Source organism: Petromyzon marinus, chromosome 8 (genome assembly GCF_048934315.1).
Source record: "Petromyzon marinus isolate PM22_M1 ecotype Great Lakes invasive population chromosome 8, UKy_Petmar_22M1.pri1.0, whole genome shotgun sequence".
Taxonomy (NCBI): domain Eukaryota; kingdom Metazoa; phylum Chordata; class Hyperoartia; order Petromyzontiformes; family Petromyzontidae; genus Petromyzon; species Petromyzon marinus.
Window position 1 is genome coordinate 15,888,995 of NC_133674.1, and position 15,522 is coordinate 15,904,516.

At 45.1% G+C, this 15,522-nt stretch overlaps 1 protein-coding gene across 2 annotated transcripts in view; it reads left to right on the top strand.

Annotated features, from left to right (window-relative positions):
* LOC116940282 (uncharacterized) overlaps positions 1-15,008 on the top strand; it is a 33,474-nt gene extending 18,466 nt beyond the window's left edge. The window contains exons 6-10 of one of the 2 annotated variants that reach the window (XM_032949882.2): positions 931-1,588; positions 3,060-3,185; positions 4,315-4,364; positions 5,327-5,948; positions 7,614-15,008. In XM_032949882.2, the coding sequence (XP_032805773.2) occupies positions 931-1,588; positions 3,060-3,185; positions 4,315-4,364; positions 5,327-5,948; positions 7,614-7,723 (1,566 nt within the window). In that variant the 3' untranslated portion in view covers positions 7,724-15,008. The remainder of the gene's footprint in view (positions 1-930; positions 1,589-3,059; positions 3,186-4,314; positions 4,365-5,326; positions 5,949-7,613) is intronic. The other variant, XM_032949883.2, reaches the window with a different exon arrangement.
* Positions 15,009-15,522: the final 514 nt, after the last annotated feature.

The following is a 15,522-nucleotide window of genomic DNA, read 5'->3' on the forward strand; positions in this document are numbered from 1 at the left end:
TTTCCTGCAGGGACACTATCAAAAAGTACACTGCCCCTAGAAAGGAAGTTAATCCTATGCTTTCGTCTGTTTTCTCGCAGACTAAAATGATCCTTATACGCTTGTAAAAACAAATGCTGCTAGAGGTTGCATACATTTAAACTGTTATCAAAAGCATGCAATCATGATGTGTCAGTGTAAAAACCCTAATCTGTACGATTTTTTGAAACATTTATTTTATTTGCGGGATGAGGCCCTTCGGATCAACGATGTGTACATTCTGGTGGGCCTTGAGCAAGTTAAAGAGTTTGATAGATGGCTAAAGAGACATGGCATCATTCCTTTGGCCTTTGGGCCTCCCCCTTCAGTGTTTACAAAGTGTTTGTTTAAACAAGGCAGCGTTGAACCCCTTCTTCATTAAATGGGTTTGATTAACAATTGGATCCCACTTTGCTGACGGAGACTCCTTTGGAATAGAAACCGGTTCAAAGTTGCCATTTGTAAACTTAAACATTAATCTGCAAAATCCATCGGCCGTGGATTGAACTCTGTTAACCCTTTTATTAATAATAATAGTTTCAGATTTTTGTCCATCCATTGCTTGAAGGAGGCCTTCCCATGCCGTTGCAGTCATGGCGGGTAGTTTGGCCAAACGTTACTGTGCTGTCCTAGTCCAGGCTGGCAAAGGTGGGTGGGGTGGGGGGCATAACCGGTTCGTATATATCACTCGTTACCTTTGCTAGCCATAGCCAGGAATCAAACTCTGGTTGTTAGGTTGTCCTTGCCCCCCCCACACCTATTAGCATGGTTAGCTACTTACGGTGTGAAAGAGGTTCACCATTCATAGTGCAGTGCACAAACCACTACGTCACCGCTTCAGCCCCTTGTATTAGCAAACTGTAATTGGGATTCCAAACATAGTAACAGCTGCAATGTTCTGCTGAATTTCAGGATCAGTCGGGGAGTGTGAAAGGAGAAGGTGGCAGTGACCACCGGCAGAGGATGCACATCAAGCTGGAGAACTGCCGGCTCTTAACGTCATCTCAGATCCAGAAAATGCTGTGCGACAGCCTCATTGACAAGAGCACGGACGACGACAACCACGACGGCCGCGAGGAGACGCCGGCCGAGCTTCCGGGGCACAGCAGCCACCACCATTCCACTTTCCCCGAACGCCGGCCAGACGTCGTGAGCAAAGCGGGCGACCTGTCCGACGAGAAGCTGCCCATTGGCGAGACGCCGTCGCCCCTTACGGATAATCGGGACAAATTGAGCGATCCTTCCGTGGCCTCCTGCCACCCTTCCGACTTGCCTGTAAAGCGCGAGGTCTCCCCGCACGGAGGCAACGAGACGGAGCAAGAGGAAGGCGTGCCAGTTCTATACGCGTTGCAGGCGCCTTTGGCGACGCAAGACTGCGAGCACGGGAACCTCACTGTGCTGGCTACACAGTGCAGCCTCAAAGCCGGAGCTTCCATTGCGACCTACGGCCTGCAGGAGGTATGGCGCAACGACCCGCAGCAGCAGAACCAGGGCTCCCCAGTGGCTCTGGGCACACAAGAACCTTCTTCGTCGCACGAGCACGAGGAGGTGCACAGCATGGCCAACGCAGGTAAATGCGGCAGCAGAGCTCGAGAATTGCCAAAGGTGTTCTTTATTTTTTTTAAAGGTGGGCAAGGGGAATCGACCGAATGGTCGTAAGCAAATTTTTTTTTAATTCCTATGCCTAATATTGAGAACTTGTTCGATCACCACGCTGTAAGTTACAACTCTTCGCTTTCTGCTTTACTTGCACTGCTTGACTTTGGTATTCCTTCCCATCTTCTCTTTTATTTCTTGTAACCATCCTCAATTCAAGACATGTAACTTTTCTGTTACAACTTTATGAGTGCTGTTTGTTGTTTGCCACGTGGCATAATTGGCCTTTGGGCCTGTGCTCAGCAACCGTGTTTAAAACAAAAGGTGACGCTGTGGGTGTTGATACGTGACGTCAGTCTGACGTAGCGCTGAAGACAGCATTGTTTACGAAAGTATTTCTTCATTTCCGTCTATAGTTTATGCTTTTATGCTTCCATCTATTCATTTGTTAAAGTGATAATGTTCAAATCACTACAATAATAACTTAATTCCTCCATTCATTAATTGCATTTAATTTAAGGTACTTAGTAGTATTGTTTGTAAAGCTGTTTTTGTGCCCGAGTGTATTGTGATTGTTGTTTCTCATAGCGTGCTGCATGAATGGAGTTATGTAACTTGTGTTTTCTGTTTGCGTATTGGGTGGCTGTTAATGCATTGTATAAACACACTAACTGTCGTCTGCGTGACTTGTGGGTATTATCTTCATCTTTGTTGAGCTATTTGTGGTTGCCCTTGCAGAATGGAATTCTAATAAGAGCTTGCTGACCAAAGCAGAGCTTGCTGATTTGCAAAGCAAATCTTTGGAAAATTAGTATTTTTCCTTTGTAACGTAATCCCAGTGTTAATTTAAATGGGTGACTTGATGGCACATCTCCCATGACTGATTTACGGTTTTATACAGAGCTACTGCTTTCTTTGCAAGTTCTTCCTCGCTTCAGATCCTGGCCTCGGTGTGGCGTTATGATCAAATGGGAGAGTGAATAAAAGTGAAAAGAGAACTTTATAAATAAAGCATTCTTTATACACAATGCAATGTATTTACCCAGTTGACAATCACCGACTCTTGAGATACACTTTAAGAGGGTCCTGCTTTGAGATGTTTAAACTACTTTTGTTCACTGTGAGAGTAAAAACGCACAGTAATCCAGAGAGAAAACTCGCACGCATGAAGAAATGATGCTCAAACCTCTGCGCAACCAAATTCATTACCGACAGTACTGCCTCACGGATTTCCTACGCTTGTGTCTTTGGATCGCAGTCCAGGTACAAACACCAAAATCAAAGCATGGGGGGGAAATAATGAGTGGGACAACAAACAGACACAGTCAGAGGCATTTCTCCATGGCTCGTAGTTCCTTCTCTATCGTGACGATGCGGGGGAGGCCTTCATCCAGCATTTGGTTGACCAAAGAGGTCTGTACATCATGTTGTAATTCTCTCGCCAGTTCTGCCAGACATAAAGGATGAGATGTTCTACCCGGAGTGGAGCCAGATGGTAGAGGTAAAGACGGAAAACCCCGACAGCGACGACAGCTACAATCTGCAGATCTCCTCCGGAGCCAGCTCAGAAGGTGCGAGGGTTGGGTGGGGGCGGTGTTCTGTCTCACAGCCGCACTGCTGCCAGCGACGAATCCAGGGCTTGGCTCTTGAACGAAGAGAGGATTTCGGACATTGCAGTAACACGAAATGCGTAACGGTTCACTTCCTCTTTTACCCCCTGCCGCCCCCAAAGTGATTTGATAATTCTTCATGATTTCAGGGTTGCAATTCTACCGCAAGAATCAATTGTGTCTTGGTCTCAATTTTATCATCGTCATTGTATTCGACATTTTATCTTGGCCTGGCCTAGCGGGAGTGCGTTTGCCGTTTGTTGCCGAGGTCCTTACGGGGCAAATGCAGCAGCCGCCCTGATTTTTTTTAATACCGCCGGTGTATTCGCCACAAGAAAAACACGCACCCTCTGCTTTGGCCGACGTTTAAGATCTCGCAACGTCGTTCACAATAATAGGCCATCGTGTGCCGGCGTGTCGTAGTCTAAATCGGTCGAATTTGAAAAATTACCTGAAAAGTATTGCTTTGAGATTGGGGCCTAGCAATCATCGCCTCCTTCCTGCGAAAACTTGGCAGGATTCTCTCCTTGTAATCTAGTGCTGAGACTGGGGGAGGCTTTCGTGGCTAAACAATCATACCAATAATAATAATATGCAATTCATAGAACAGGGCTCGATGCGATAAATACACGTGTTGACGTATAAATAAGGAATAGTGAGTGGTGGTGCGGTGGTTAGCACACAGTTCTATGAATCCGCCGACCTTATTTTGATTCACGGCCATGAGTGGCGAGTGATATCAGTAACCGGTTGGGAGATCCCTTCCCACTAATGAATTAGTATGCCATGTACCAGACGTGCTGTAGAAGAGAAAATGTTAATGAATATAAAAAACACTGAAAGTACGTATTGTAAAACGAGTTGATGTAAATAATATGATCAAATACTGCATTTTTATTGTCTTTTGTATAAACTTTTGTTTCTTCTGCCTAATTTGAACAATTGTTTGTTCCCATAGCCTAAATGAGCGTTAACCTAAATGTTAACAATAGATTATCCCATGCGCGAATGTATACTTGCATCACGAGCATGAGAATCAATGTTATTGACATGTCGTTGCATACCTAATTTGTGTGTGATGTCATCGCAGCAGATGACAGCGACATGGAGACTGCCGATGTAGACAAGAGCTCCCCACAGGTTTGTCTTACACTGCTATTACAATTAATAGCAATTATTATTTTCATTATAGGACAGTACAATGTTTTCTAACCTCTAAAAATATAGTACCGCACTTACCGTGTAGACACAATGTAAACATTTATCAGCGCATGCATTACCCCAAAACAGCCATCACAATACTTTTTATATTCTTGGTTTTTTCGGTAAAGTCACAGATGATGATGATGATTGCTTGTGTTGCAGTCGAATAGTCGTGAGAATTTTATTGTTTTATATATATTTTATTATTTTATTGTTTCCCTTCTACGTGACTTTACCGAAAGAACCAAGAATATGAATCCCTGCAGTCACGAAAGCTTTAAATCAAAATTTAAAGTACAATATTCACACACTACGTTTCACTTCTCTGTCAAATTACTTACTATCGTCCTACTTTTCGCATTGATCTCCGACATGTATTGCGAGTATACGCGGTTTTTGTCTATGTCTGGATTATAATTATTAGTCTTATCCTCCAATGTTAAATTACACCACCCGCTGCTTTTAGTGAAATCACAATACTTTTGTTTGTCCTAAATGCTGGACGCAATGACAAAAGGGATTACACGAATTGAAGGCTATTGTGTCGGCAAATACACAGGCCAGTTGGGGCCTAAACACGTAACAGATTGGTTATTGTGCAATCAACATTAACTCTACATTTTGTTCAAACCGGGAAATTTAAACCCTGTTGTAAATTGTGCTAAGAGAGATGAAATGCAATTCCACTTCGATTCTACTTTGATTCAGATTGCCGTTCGGAAACGTGACTGCAGATGCATGTAGTTAGTTATACATTCGTCGCCAACGAATTTTACATTACCCTTGGACAACAGCACCCCATTTCGGCGGCCAGACTTCTACATAAGTAAGAGCGCGAGACGGATGGGCACCATATAACGTGCGTCTCTCATGTGCGCGTGCGTAACCTCCGTTTATAGACATCCCGAGCACGGAATCAGCACCTGCGACGGGAGGCGTCGCAACAGAGGCGCGATGTGGAGTCGTGGTGGAGGAGAAACGAGTGTGACGACCGGGAAGGGGTGACTGCCCCGCACGTTGCGACGAGGGGGAGCTCCGAGGAGCATGGCAAGGAGCCACCGGCCCCCCACGCTGACAATGCCCAGTACCTGCAGAGCAGGAGGACGGCCTCCGTAATCGTGAGGCTTGGAAACGGCAAGCCCGGCACGGACTCGGACCCTGCCGCTGCCTGGCCCAGCGACTCGAATCCGGGCTGTGAGCAGAGAGAGCAGCATGAGCAGCATGAGCAGCATCAGCACCATGAGCAGCATCAGCAGCATCAGCAGCACCACCAGCACAGTGATCAGCAACAGTGCAGGCCAGAGCAGGAGGATCAGACGAAGGAGCAGCAGGCACTGAACCAGCAACATCATCAACACCATCCCGAAACCACAGTCTTACACTTGGACAAGATACATCCGGCCTGGGTGCCCACCATGTGTCACACGACCACGCCGTTTCCGAGCTCCTTGAACGGCTCTCCGGGCACCAGCATCTCGTACATGTGGCCAAGTCACCTGTCGGCAGATGCAGCAGGCAGACGTACGTATAGGCGTGGGGGTGGCTGTCAGTCATAATCGGCTGCGAATTGCTCTTAGGTTTTACCGAAGGGCCACGTGACGTGTTTGTAGTAGCAATGAAAACCATTTGGCACAAGATGGATGATGCACTGTTACAGTGCGGGAACGTAAAAGCCCCGTGTCTTGTAGAGAGTAGAAAAACTGGTCTGAGCCAACAGCTGGCAAGTGGAAATTGGAAACCTCAGAACAAAAGATGCCTTTGGTGTCTCAATCTTTGTTGAAATTGCATGCCGTGCAGTAAAGCTTGAAAGCATATGGTTTGCTTGTGGTTATATTTCCCATGTATTAATGTCCGTCCCACAGAAGTTGTAACTAAGTTCTTCCGTAAAACAGGGTTTGAATTTTGAATCATGAATTCAAGTCCTATTATCCTGTGACTTGTGATTCGCAAAACACTGCCTAATGCTTTCTAGTAGCATAGTCCATTCTGATGTTTAATTTACACCACTACTACCTTATCTTTGTCAGTGTCCATGTTTCTAATCGACATAAAAAACATTAATTATGCACTTATTGGTAATGTTGACAAATATCATTGACATGAACAAAAGTGAAAACGCATGCAAAAGAAGCACATGGAGCCTGGTGAATGCTTGGACATAAACTGAGAAACAAGACGGGGTAAAACATTTGTTAGTGATCAAATGCAAATTAGATACACTGACTGTGCGTAGGCTAGTGCAGGACACAGCTAGAATCGACGATGGCTCGTGGTCGATAAGAGTAACCGGGACAGCCAAAGGAGGGAAAAGCATGCCTGAGACGAAATCATCCGCTCGTGTGCACACAGGTGATTGGATGGATTGCCAATGGCTTGGGGAAGCTTCGCCAGTCGGGGGTGGATCACGGCAGCCACTTCCAATGTTAAGTCGTGTAGTATTTAGGCAACTTTTGACCAATCTATTTAAAGTTATGTTTGACCAGTTATTTGGGTGGGCCAGCATATGCCTGCATGTCTAAATTTGGACATTGGACAGTTAATATGCTTAACACACCCACTCATCCCCAGTCAGAGTTTGGTCAACTTGCTACCGTGACTGCCCCATACTAAGAATGCCATTGTACTTTTTGTTGAAGTTGGTTTGACCAAGCGATGAATGTGACTCTTGCAGGGCCTCTAAGGCCCACTTCCCATGTGCACGGTCCTGTTCTGGTGCCACCACTGAGATGCTGAGCCCAATATGAGTCGGACATTGCCGATTGCACATACAATCACTTACCGGGTAGGTTTTAGCATTTGCATTTTAAAGCGAAACACTTTCTTTTTTTCAGATTGTACTACGTGTTGTTCTGCATGACGTCCGATCTATCGTTCCTTGTACTGGGAGTTTCTTAACTTTCCTGTGGAAACTCCCAGCACGTGGAGCAAAAGGTCAGGGGTCATGCCAAACAGCTGGCGGTACAACCCAAAAAAACACATTGGAGAACAATCAAACATACAATTGCTTATAGCTGGTTATTACTAATAACCAAAGGACTCCCACGTGATAAAAAAAATTCGACCACTGTGTGCTGTTGCTAGTTAATCACCTGAGTGTTAGGAGGTGGGGGGCGGGAGCTTGACCTCAGGTTACGACTTGGACATTCTGTTGGTCTTACACGGTGCTTGTTTTCTTCTCTTTCTCAGACGAGATCGTGGTCATACCACAAGGCCACGTACTGGGGCTGCGAAGCAACATCGAGTTCCTGGTCATTCCCCACCACCCGGACGCGGCTACCGCTGTCATTCACGGCTGACTCCTGGGCGGACAGGCGGGCGTTCTCCCTGCCTTCACGGACCACCACCAAGTTACCCCACCACCACCCCCCCCCCCTGAACGTGCCTGCTGGCGAGAGTGGCGAGGGAGGCTCCCCGTGCCTGCTCAGCTAGGGGGAGTGTCGTTGATAAGCATCTGAGCCGGGTGTGGCTGAGAGGACGGCTTGGGAAATGTAAAGAAAGTTTTCAAAACCTATCCCAAAAAAACTCCAATGCAGGGGTTGGAAGAGACAAAACCTGCCGACGAGTCCCAAGTGCTTTTAATTTTTTGTTATTTTATATAACATGCTGCTGAAAGGTTCACCTGGCATCGCTTAATGGTGCGGCACCTTGAACGTTCCTTCAAGGGCGCCCCAATCAATACAAAACGTGAAAAACATTTGCGAAGGGATTGGGCTGGGGTGGAAACCTGTGGAAAGAACCGAGCGTCAGGTGGCAGTTCTGCGACGTATTCTCAGGAACGGTGTGAACCCGAGGTCGGCGGGGTTCTGGGTGTCAAATGACTTCCTGTGTACATAGCCTCACGAATCTACGCAACTCCACTACAAGTTTGCTTCATAGAGTATAAATAATGTAAAGAGATGTTCCTGCATTAAGAGCCCGCACTCGATTATTTTGTAAAAAAAACAAACAGTTTTTCATTCTTTGATAGATGGCCTTAAAAGACTATGCAATTGTATATACTGTATCTTGTTCAGGGTCAGGATCATGAATGTCTGGTTTTAAGCAAACAATCACGTAACATTCCAAAACTAATTTTGACAATTGTGTAAATTTATTTTAATATTTTACATATATCATGAAAGTGCATTTTATGGGATACTGAAAAATCTAACTGTGTATATGTCAAAATATTAAACAAGTGTGTAACATATAATGACTTAAGAATGCTAATTTACCCTTGCAATATGTCTATGAGCATGTTTATGGTGGTGCGAGGAGTAATTCGAATTAAATGCACCACAATTCCGTCCAGTTACTTCCTCTTAGATTTCACATTTGGAATTCCAAACCCTTTAATGGTGAACTATAGTTGCCACACCTTCAAATGTATGTATGTATGTTGAACCTTCGCACCATACGTAGCCAACTGTTTGCTAATTGGAGGTGCGAAAAATGCCTCATCATCCAGTCCCCTTCATGAATTCAAACATATACAGAAAAAGACAGTAAACATTAAAATGTATTTTTTAAGTTACCGATTTAAATGTATTTTCCCATTTTGATGTACGATGCGGTTGATGTGGACTAGGATTTCCAATTTCCTCATCAAATCGTGTGATGCCGCCGAGTCCTGCATTTAAAATAATTTCCCCAAAAGGCGACGTGGATTTGCGTCGGAGATTTCTCCTCCAGAGCAGCGTACTTCGGTTCAGACTCGAAAGCCTCGCACACAAGACAGGTACAAAGCTGACGGCGGAAGTGACGATAATTTGGTGAAACGCAGTACAATTTCAAGCTTCTCGTCTTCCAGCAAAGAACAATCTGCCAACCGCGACGCTTCTAACACCCGCACGCACAATGTTTGAAATGCGACTAAAATCTGAGACGGTGTCACCCCCAAAAGAAGTCGGTCGGATTTTCATAACGGACCTTGCATCCAGATCTGTCCCTTCATCGCAATTGGTCTCGGGCCAGCTTGTAACAACACAACTATAATCAACTGTCCCAACTGTTTACACCTCGCACGGGTAACCCTCCCCGCTCTGTCTCGGTTGGGTAGCAAGCGGATATAACATGCATGCCTTGGCTACTGAATCTCACCCAAAGTCTGCGCAGGGACACACGATTGTGTGTGTGTGTAGCTCTCCGATGCGTTTTCGGCATCACGTCTGACGTTTTATTCCACATGCTGGGAGCTTCTTCGGGAACTGAGCTGAGCAGTTCCCTTGTCCCACCCCCAATTAATTTTGCGGAAGAAACTCGGCATGTGGAGCAAAAACGTCAGACGTGCAGTAATTGTGAAGTTGAGCTTTGTGCAGTGCTCCAGGAATAAGGCCTGGAGTTGCGTGCTGTGTTTCACGTGCTAAAATGCACACAAGCATGTCTGAATGTACGCATTTTGCTCAAAGCCGCACACGAATGGCACAGGCAAGCGCAGAGTTGTTTAGTCTGTGGTCTTGTTTAATCGTAAATAGCAGATCTCAGGATGCCCGTAAGATGGTGCACGTGGAAAATTAGCTGTGATTCACCCACAAACTGTAATTGGTGATTGGAAAATGACGGAGTGTGATTTTAGTACATGCACCCACATTCTATAAAGAGTTACATGCTCAGAGGCTACAGTACATTTGACAGGAAAATCCATTTTGCATATTTTTTAAGTTGTCCTGCATTTGAGTAATTTTTAATCAAGTAAGGCCAAAAGTACAGGTTAGCCCAAACATTAGTTTACCGAGATAGTGTAACACTAGTGTTACAATATCTCGATAAACCAACTGTTAGGCCACCCTGTAGCATATTGTATGCTTTTGATTTTAAAGTTGTTATGCAAAGTTCTGTCACAATGTCTGTTTGCCTTTTCCAGGATTTGTAAAATGTGCACTTTTTCAGTCTGTTTAACAATGACTCATGACTTTAAAAAATATGTTTGCTTCTGTATGAACGCCGTTTAAACAAATTTATATCTTTATTCTTATCCGAAGGTTCTATTTTTAACGGAGTTGACATTCACTGGGGGAACAGAAGGGAAGGGATGAAACGTGCGTTGTAAAAAAATAACTAATTTTGTTTATAGGGACTACATTTTGTTCCTAACAAAGTGAGACGGCATGGTGAGGACGTGGAGATAATTGGACAGGCGAGCGAGTCAGCGGCTCAAGGGTTGTTGTTAATGGTTATCTAGACACGGTCTCTAGAATCTGTTTTATGCTTCTGGGGTGGCTATATGGGGTGGGGAATGGATTTGTTCAACCATCCTTCCGTTAGTAGGAGGCGACCGTAATGAGCTCAAGGGGGGTGGGGGTGTGGAATGATCTTTGTACTTAACTGGACAGAGTAAGAGTATGAAGTAAACCTCTAAAAGGAAATGAACTGTGTTAATACTCACGCGCAGGTGAAATACGAAATAAACGTTGAAGACATGTAATCGGATTGGCTGTTGTTGCAAGTGCGCTTAGATGAACTCTTCCGCAGCAGTGATGAATACAGTACTTCTACGAAGGAATCGCCCTTGAAATTAAAAAAAAGTTCTTGCTCCAGATGAGTAATACAAAAATAAGTTCAGGTAATGGAATACGAAGGTAATGTTTGCGGGGGATGAAGTGTAAAATGCGCTATGGTATCGCGAATATGTAAGTGGCACTTCAGGCTCAAAAGGCTCTAAACGCTACCACGTAAATCCTGTGGTGTGAAATTCTGTCGTTTGATAGGATCCTTCCAAAATCCATGCAACAAAGACTGCCATTTATCCACAGGCTTTGGCTGAAAGCTGCAGGAGAAAAAAAAAATTAAGCAGCCTTTTATTCCCAGTCTTGTAATGGCAGTGAACCCGTTTATAGCGGTATGGACTTGTACACTTGCTGATCAACACTGAATACTACGTGTAAATTATATAAGTCCTGATTTACGTGTTTGGATAATGCTCCTTTTTCATCCATTCAACAGCTGCCGATGCCACCACCACCAATAACAATGGGGACAAATTGCTAAATCCAAAATGCGACGTGAATCTGGCCCTGCCAATGTACCTAAGGTATATGCTAATAAAGCAGTGCACTGTGACATTTCATTCTTTTAACAATGGAAAATTACTACGACCCAACTGAGTCACGCGAAACTGTACGGTAATCGGTACCAGTCATTCTAAAAGAACGATATTGTTGACTTGGAGCACAATGAAAAGTGACCTTGGGGGATTTCCAATCCATGTGATTCTAAACGGACCAATCAAAAGCGGTCGGACGAGCCCAATCTGAGCCGTTCATAGGGGTCACGGATTGTACCATTTCCGAGGGGTGATTACAATCTCTACCGTTATCCATAATAAGGGGGGTTTTGGGTTTAGGTCGCGTTAATGTGTCGTTTCGCCCGCCACAGACAATTCGTAAGGTTGTCACGTAAACAAAACGTGCCAATTAGTTACTGCTTCAACACGCCTGTGTGTTGGGAGAATAAACCCCGACCATTTACAATTCGAGTACGACGTTTCGCTGGCGATTGCAACCGGCTTCATCAGGCGATTATTAGCCTTTTCTTTATGCTGCCAATTGCTCGTCCTGGTCCTATTCGATGGCCTTGGTCAATTTGACACTGTTCATTTCATGAACACCTGACTGCTGTTGTGCATTGACGGTGTTCAGGAAGTTGTTTCTGTGTGTCTTTCGGTTTCCCTGTGGCTATATTAAGAGGCAGCGTTGTTCTTCCAAAGATAGGGCCAGGAGCATGGTGTGTGTGTGTGTACGCGCGCGCGCATGCGGTTTAATGACCACGAGCTATCGCAAGCCATATGGATTTCGATTCGCCCTGCCACCTGCTCCTCCTGCATTAATGGAGGATGTGTACTGCTGCTTGACAATGGTTGTTTAAGTTGGTTCCGTTGTGCTTCGAACTCGTCGAATGCAGAACGATGAGGGTGTGTGCGTGTAACTCGAAAGCGCTTCGGCGTGAGCTTTAGACTTAGAGACATCTCTGACAATCTGCTGAGTCTGGACGAATCAGGTTGATTTCATTTTCCATTTTCTTTGCTTCAGCATCAGAACTCGCAACGTCGAAGAAGACCCCTATTGCATCCAATTACTTAGTTTGTATTCCTCCATGTGATTTTATAGACTTTTTTTTAAAGGCTATCATCATCTTAATTCCCCTCCTGGTTGTGAACGCTCATAGAAGCTTTCTTCTCTCCATTCCTCACTCCAATACTAAAGTTACCAATCATCCCTGAATCGCCGCGTCTTTCATGTACCTGTGGATCACAGTCATTCATTACGATGTAATCTATAAGTTGGTTAATGCCTTCATACTTTTCGTCTACTCATGCATCTCCATGGCCTGTTCTAAAAGGCTATTTGAATTGCCTTTCATATAATCATGGTCATGGTTTAATAGCCTGCACATTATTAGGTGGACAACTCGATATGATGTACCCTTAAATCTCAATTCTATGTTTGATTGCTGGAGAGACTAAGAATCCCACTTCACCGTAATGAATGTCAACTCTCACTCTATGATAGAATAGGTTTAGCACTATGTAAATGTATGCACTTTTCACCTTTTAAAATAATCCAGCTGTGACTCATTGATCTCTCTTAGTTATGTCTTCAGTTTATATTTTATTCACCAGAGCTCACGTGTTGCGTTGTAACAATGGTCAAATGCAGAAGCTGGCCCTGTTCAGACCTAGTAATTCTTAGCACCCTCTGCTTCATCCCCTAACCCCGCGAATGCGATGACTTAAAACCGGAGCCCTACTCAGCGACTGGGACCCAAGTTTGTGCGCGGCAGATATTCTTGCAGGAAGGGGTTATTCTCAGGCCACTTATGGATACTGTCCAAGCTGTGTGTAGACCACATCCCCAAGTGCCAACCAATTTTAGATTTAGGGCACTCGTGCTACAAAAAGCATATTAGAAAGAGATGTTTTGCTTAATCTGATTTTCAGAGTATCAACAATCGTGGGAAAAGCTTGCAGCGGCACTTTGCGGAGGCTGAAATCATAGTTGCATTGTAATTGTATTGACATTAGCGTGCAACAGCAACGCACACAAACTGATGTTGCACAAAAGTGCAAGCCACCCTTTGACCTTACCGTCCACGACCCCGCGACCTAATTGAACGGGAATCGGGTGCTAAGTGCGTGTAATTGGAAAGCTTAATCCATCACAATTTACCATCTCAAAATAGGGAGTGGGCGGCCACGTTCCAGCGATTTCACGACTCTTTGGCTCGGCAGATCCACGCGGGCGCGTTTCGAGAAAGGTCAAGCGACCAGGGTGGGGGCAGGCAGCGCCAATTGACAAACGTGCATGAAATCGCTTTCTGTTTTCCTACGGCCGGCTGCTGGCTGGCTGGCCTGTCTGGCTAGGCTGGCTGGCTAGGCTGGCTGCCTGGCTAGGCTGGCTGGCTGGCTAAGCTGGCTATGCTGGTTAGGCTGGCTGGCTGGCTAGGCTGTCTGGCTGGGCTGTCTGGCTAGGCTGGCTAGGCTGGCTGGCTAGGCTGGCTAGGCTGGCTGGCTTGCTTAGTGACGGGCCAATCTGAGTCAGCTGCAAGTGAGGAATCCCTCGCCGAATAAATTAATTGACGCCTTCAACGCCACCACACGTTAAGGACACATTTTAATGGCAATTTATTTAAACCCAGATGAGTGGTGTTCTCGCCTTTCTGTTTGCGAGCGCACCAAGGACGATCGGGACTGCTTGTGGTTCGAAAACTTTGCGAGCCACAAGCAGCCCCGATCTTGCTCGCAAATCCTTGCGCTCTCAGTCGCAACGGGCCAAAGGCGACACTGCCCATGCTTCACGTTGTTACGATTCAAGTTCAATTTGGCACGCGTGCCAGAGGTTCTCAACTCATGCCCTACAGCAACCAATAATGTGTTTTTTTTTTGTGCGGCGAGGGAGCAAGCAGAGCTGGTTTGGTCGGGTTCCCAGGGTTGTGCGAAGAGGATTAGAGGAGTGGTTGCACTAGGTTTGGAGAGGGGTTTTTTTTGGTAGGCTGTGTATTCGCGATGCGTGGCTTGAGGCATCTGCTGCCTGCAGCCCCCTGAGCACTTTTTTCCCCCTTTGTCTGTGAAGCAGCCAATTGGGCAGGGATACATTCCACACGGGCTGTTTTATTTCTCTTTCTGTCTCCCTGTCGCACAAATAGCTTTCGTTTTATTCACGGTTTCACATATGCAGACCATCTTTCCTCCCTACACTGTCGGTTTATCTCAAACGAGTGTATTTAAGAACTATACAATATCGCAGCTTGAATAAACACTGTAGATGTAGTTTGTATTTAATTTCACTTGCCTTTATTTTAATGGGAATTCTGGATTCATTTTGAAGATGCACAAAATATATCAATTGGGTTCCAAAGTAAATATTCGCAATGTACTGTTTATTTTGGAAGGGGCGTTTAGGCCCACCGGTTTGTAAGTTGAGCACGGTGGAAATTGGTTATGCTTGTTTTTGCCGTGAGGTGAGAATTCAGAATTATTTTAGAGCATCGTGTTCACAGTCGAGTCGACTTGTCTTTGGGCTTCTTGTGAACTGACGCTGTACGACATTATCGGGGGTTGTAAACATTTTTGTACGGCTCTCATTAAATTAAAAACGATGTTTTGAATGTTCTTTGTATAATTTGTATTTATTTATTCTGTACTACGCATCGCCTACCCTGGCTGTTCTCTAGGAAGTCTCACATCAAAGTCTCACATCAACAGCATTGAACGATGGAAATTAGGGAAGTCTGGCCCATGGCAGCAATGCCATCAAGCAGTTAAAAGAGTCTTGTTCTGAGTCTTTGTTATGTTTTTGTTCCTTTACCAATGCAATGCAGTGTTTCTTGCCGCGAGGAATGGAACGGTCTGATTTGTTGAAACATTGACGTGAAAGTCTCACAACGCGCTCACACACGGTGCACATTCACTGCACCGTCTCTACCTTTACACTGTGTGCGTTTCATTCCATCACTGAGCAATGCAGCAATCGCAACCAGGCATTCATAGTGCAGTGTGCACGCACACCTAGCGAACGAGATATGATGTTTCCATCATAAATATCGCAAGCCTATGAGGGAATCGTGTTTATTTGCATGCGATGGTACAGCTGTGGTTTTATATTTAAGTGTATGTATACTC